The sequence below is a fragment of the Colobus angolensis genome, unplaced genomic scaffold, assembly GCF_000951035.1.
Source record: "Colobus angolensis palliatus isolate OR3802 unplaced genomic scaffold, Cang.pa_1.0 Scaffold46, whole genome shotgun sequence".
Classification (NCBI taxonomy): domain Eukaryota; kingdom Metazoa; phylum Chordata; class Mammalia; order Primates; family Cercopithecidae; genus Colobus; species Colobus angolensis.
Genome location: NW_012118043.1, coordinates 10,510,524 through 10,515,025, shown reverse-complemented (window position 1 = coordinate 10,515,025; position 4,502 = coordinate 10,510,524). Strand labels below are relative to the sequence as shown.

General features: G+C 37.4%; 1 protein-coding gene and 1 long non-coding RNA gene across 3 annotated transcripts in view; one reads left to right on the top strand and one right to left on the bottom strand.

Annotated features, from left to right (window-relative positions):
- Window positions 1-4,502, bottom strand: part of STAG1 (stromal antigen 1) — a 301,019-nt gene that overhangs the window by 10,340 nt on the left and 286,177 nt on the right. For both annotated transcript variants that reach the window (XM_011958167.1, XM_011958168.1), the window contains exon 28: window positions 3,525-3,730. In XM_011958167.1, coding sequence (XP_011813557.1) covers window positions 3,525-3,730 — 206 coding nt within the window. The remainder of the gene's footprint in view (window positions 1-3,524; window positions 3,731-4,502) is intronic.
- The window catches only part of LOC105523358, a 1,967-nt gene continuing 152 nt past the window's right edge, over window positions 2,688-4,502 (top strand). Inside the window, exon 1 of the long non-coding RNA XR_001003592.1 lies at window positions 2,688-4,413. This is a non-coding gene — a long non-coding RNA (uncharacterized LOC105523358). The remainder of the gene's footprint in view (window positions 4,414-4,502) is intronic.

The window sequence follows — 4,502 nt, the reverse complement described above, 5'->3', positions numbered from 1 at the left end:
AAAAAAAAAAAAAAAATCTAACTTATTCTAATATGATAAGGCTTCTTAAAAAGTATTACTGCTTTGGTTTTCCTTCTGAAGAATTTTAATCCCAATACATAGTATGAATCCCACTGCTTTTCCTCTCCTTAAGTCTCAGAGATGTGTGTGTTAGGCTCCTCCTTTGCCATCGAGCATCCTGTTTCTCCTTGTATTTCTCAGGTTTCTGATATTTTGTTAGACGTGTACATTCTAGATTGGTTTTTCTGTGCCTGGAAATACCTACCCATTGTCTTGGTTAAAGTAATTCCTATGATCTGAAGCTCACTACTCAATCTCTTCTTAGTTAACAAAGACACATTTCATGATCTTCTATTCATAACATATTTCATTCAACATTTAATTCAGAACTTTTATTTTCTACCACACTTAAAATTTTATGATAAAAAGATTATTATCACTTAGGTTCTGAACCTGGTAAACTCAATTGTCAGCTGTCTACTACATGTCATCTTTTCCAGAAAATCTTCCTATATTCAAAAGTTTGGTCACTGCCTATATGTTCCCAGAACCTCCTGTGTTTGGCACATCAGAGCATTGACCATGGTGAAATCAAACAGCCTGTTTCTGTTCTCTCTCTTCCTATCTGCACTCACAGTATATTAACACCTAATCTGTAGTACTTAGCACAGTTCCTAGGAAGGCACTTGGTAGAAACTTACTGAATGAATTGATAACTCGAGGGAGAACTCATTCATCTTAAATAGATTACTTCTAATCCTTTAAAGATTACTCAATGAAAATATTTCTTTTAATACTTTCTCATTTTCATCTCTGAAGGATGAAACTCTGCAGCCTAAGGGTTCTGTGCATGCAACCCATCTTAGTCATTTTGTAAATCTCAAATTGACAAAAAAGTTTTCTTTTTTGTAATTTAAACAAATTAGGTTATCTGGTTCCATATAAGCTTCTCTTAATCTTGAAAATAATATTGACTGTACCATTAGTGAACACTATGGATAGTTAAAATCTCTAAGCTTTAGTTACTTTTGTGAAAAATTTAGATAATAGTGTTGGCTTATAAGACATTTATACACTTATACATCATTCACTATGTGCCAGAGACTGACTTAAGTGCTTTACAAATATAAGTCAAATAAATGATTAAATGATATAATGCATGTTAAAACATATTCCTAGTACATAGCAAAAATTTGATGAATGTTGGCTAACAAGAATATTACACTGAAGAATGACTAGACGCAATGGCTCATGCCTGTAATTCTAGCACTTTGGGACACTGAGGCATATGGATCGCTTGAGTCCAGGAGTTCAAGACCAGTCCGGGCAACAAGGTGAAACCCTGTCTCTACGAAAAATACAAAAATTAGCTGGGTGTGGTGGCACATGCCTGTAGTCCCAGCTACTTGGGGGCTGAAGTGGGAGGATTGCTTGAGCCAGGGACAAGACTCCAGCCTGGGTGACAGAGTGAGACCCTGTCTCATTAAAAACAAAAAAGGCCAGGTGCAGTGGCTCCCACCTATAATCCCAGCACTTTGAGAAGCCAGGGTGGGTGGATCACTTGAGGTCAGGAGTGGGAGAAACCCTGTCTCTACTGAAAATACAAAAATTAGCTGGGCATGGTGGTGGGCACTTGTAATCCCAGCTACTTGGGAGGCTGAGGCAGGAGAATTGCTTTAACTTGGGAAGTAAAGGTTGCAGTGAACCAAGATCACGCCACTGCATTCCAGCCTGGGTGACAGAGGGAGACCCTGTCTCAAAAAATAAATAAATAAATAAAAATAAAAATAAAAAGGAAATGCCTGTAGTCATTCTTTAGAGAAAAGTCCAGGATCCTACAGTACAAAGACAAGATTTTATATTTTCTTTCTCTGGACTTTTGAAAAAGAGTTTAAGTCCCAAAGCTGTAATTTGAAAGGAAATCTTAAACTTTGTGGAGATTTTGTTAAACTTGAACAGTAACATTTGTATTCATTCTTTTATTCCTTTTGAAATATAGATGCTTTGAGCTCAAAGGTTAAAAAAAGAAAAGAAATACAGCTGCTGCCTAATTTACTGATTGATGCTAGATATGAGGCATTACTATACAATGATAATGTTCAGATAATTTGTTGAATGCTACCTATGTGCCAAGCACTGTGCCCAGTACTGTGTGTGTACTAAGTGGTTTATTTGTAGTTTCTAATATTCACGGGAACTGTCAGGATAAATACTCTGCTCATCCTTCATTTGATGAATGATTGAAACTTAGAGAGGTTAAGTAATATGCTCAAAGGTTGCATAGCTGATAATGAGAAGGCCAGGTCTGAATTCTGGAACTCTGATGTTAGAATTTGTACTCCTCATCAATAGTCAACACTGTCTCCTCAGTAATGAAAAGAATCATTAGATTTAAATTATAATTAATTTTGCCACAGAGTTTAGCAAAATCTTTATTAGTGAGTCATTTTTTTAGGCAGCACAGGTAAGATGCTGAAAGGTAAGAAGTTATAAAAAGAACAAGAGAGAGGACTCAGATCACAGCCCTCCTCTTGGTTTGGAGAAAATTTATTACAAGCATGGAAAAGGGGGAAGATTATTTGAGAAAACAAGCATTTTTACTTTGAGGCTTCTCTTAGTAATTTTAATAGGAATGTTTTGTTTTAATAGAGCAATTTTTATTTATTTATTTATTTATTTTTACATATAGGAATATCTACTACTGATCAGATTTTCATGGAAGTTTAACTTCCCATTCCCCACAGTCCAAGAGGGTTATAAAACCAGATTTAGCCATTACTGCCTTTTAAAAAAATTAAATGATGGGAGTCTTGCTCTGTCACCTGGGCTGGAGTGCAGTAGCATGATCATAGCTCACTGCAACCTCAAACTTCTGGGCTCAAGTGATTCTCCCACCTCAGCTTCCCAAGTAGCTGGGATTACAGGTGCATGCCACCAATTAAAAAGTTTTTTTTTCTTACAGATGGGAGTCCTGCTATGTTTCCCAGGTTGGTCTCAAATTTCTGGCCTTAATTTCCTGATCCTCCTTCCTTCCCCTGAGTAACTGGGATTACAGGTGTGAGCCATCATACCTGGAGGCCATCACTGTCTTATTGTTCCAACCAAGTGGTAGAACTGGAAAACTATTCTGGTATATTCAATTTGCTGCAGAAATCTACCCTCAAATTACCTGTATCTCACCTATATTAGGAAGAATTTTAATAGAATAGCATTGTGACTATCTTACTTTATATTTTAATGTATTAGAGGCATATAGTATAGGGATTGATTTTATAGACCTAGCTAATTGTTTCCTCTTTTGGTCTCTCTTCCTTTATGCTCCATGCTTCCTCGACTTCTTTTTCCTTGACGTTTTTCTGTCTTACTTTGTCTGTTCCAATCTTTTTGCCTTAGCATCTTATTGTGAATCAAATATACAAGGAAATCATGTGCCTGATACTTTTATCTTGCTTCAAAAGATTATTTGCTACTTTTTCTCTTTAAAACCAGGCAAATTGTTTCTTATAGTGTAAAGGCAGACTTACCTTCTACTCGTTTTTTATGAAGTGGAGGTCGTCCTTTCTTATTCCTTACAGATGAGGTTTTGCTGCTGCTACTTCCACTGTTCACAGACATTCTATCATCTTCACCCCCAGTGACTAATGAATTTCTATAGGAGATGAGTGGAAGCCATACATCTTCCCTCCTTTCCATCATCTGCTCGGTAAGGAATTTCTCTAGGTATGAATGACTAGAAACACAATAGAAACAGCAGTGATTTTCATGGAAGCAGTTCATACATCACTTACTTTTTCTTAATCTGAGGCTCTCTTTCTGCAGGTTCTGAAGAATACCTAAGGACACACATTAAACTATTAACAGTGGTCACCTTTGGAAAGAGAGGGATTGAGAAGTTAAAGTTTTGTTTCACATATTCTTGGGATACTTTACAGCAAGAGAGTGTATTACCTAAGGGTATGTATGTATGTACGGTCTTTCCTATATTTCTTCCTTTGCTTTTAAACACCAATGTTAAAAAAAAAATCAGAATTTTAGCTCAAAAAGATTATTGAGTTTTCTCATAAAGTGTTCAAGCCAAAGCAGGATTTCTAAGATGGTGGAGTAAGGAGGCTGGCATGCCCTCTTTCCAGGAAAACAACCTTTTAACTAGTAAAATTTACAAAATACAATAATTTAAAGTCTTTGCCAATTCTCGTAAGGGCATATAGCAAATGGAGAAAAATTTATTCAAGAAAATCTGGCCAGGCGCCGTGGCTCATGCCTGTAATCCCAGCACTCTGGGAGGCTGAGGTGGGTGGATCACTTGAGGTCAGGAGTTTGAGACCAACCTGGCCAACATGGCAAAACCCCATCCCTCCAAAAAAAATTAGCTGGGCATGGTGGCATGCACCTGTAATCCCAGCTACCCAGGAGGCTGAGGCAGGAGAATTGCTTGAACCTGGGAGGCGGGGGTTGCAGTGAGCCAAGACCACCCCACTGCACTCCAGCCTGGATGACAGTCT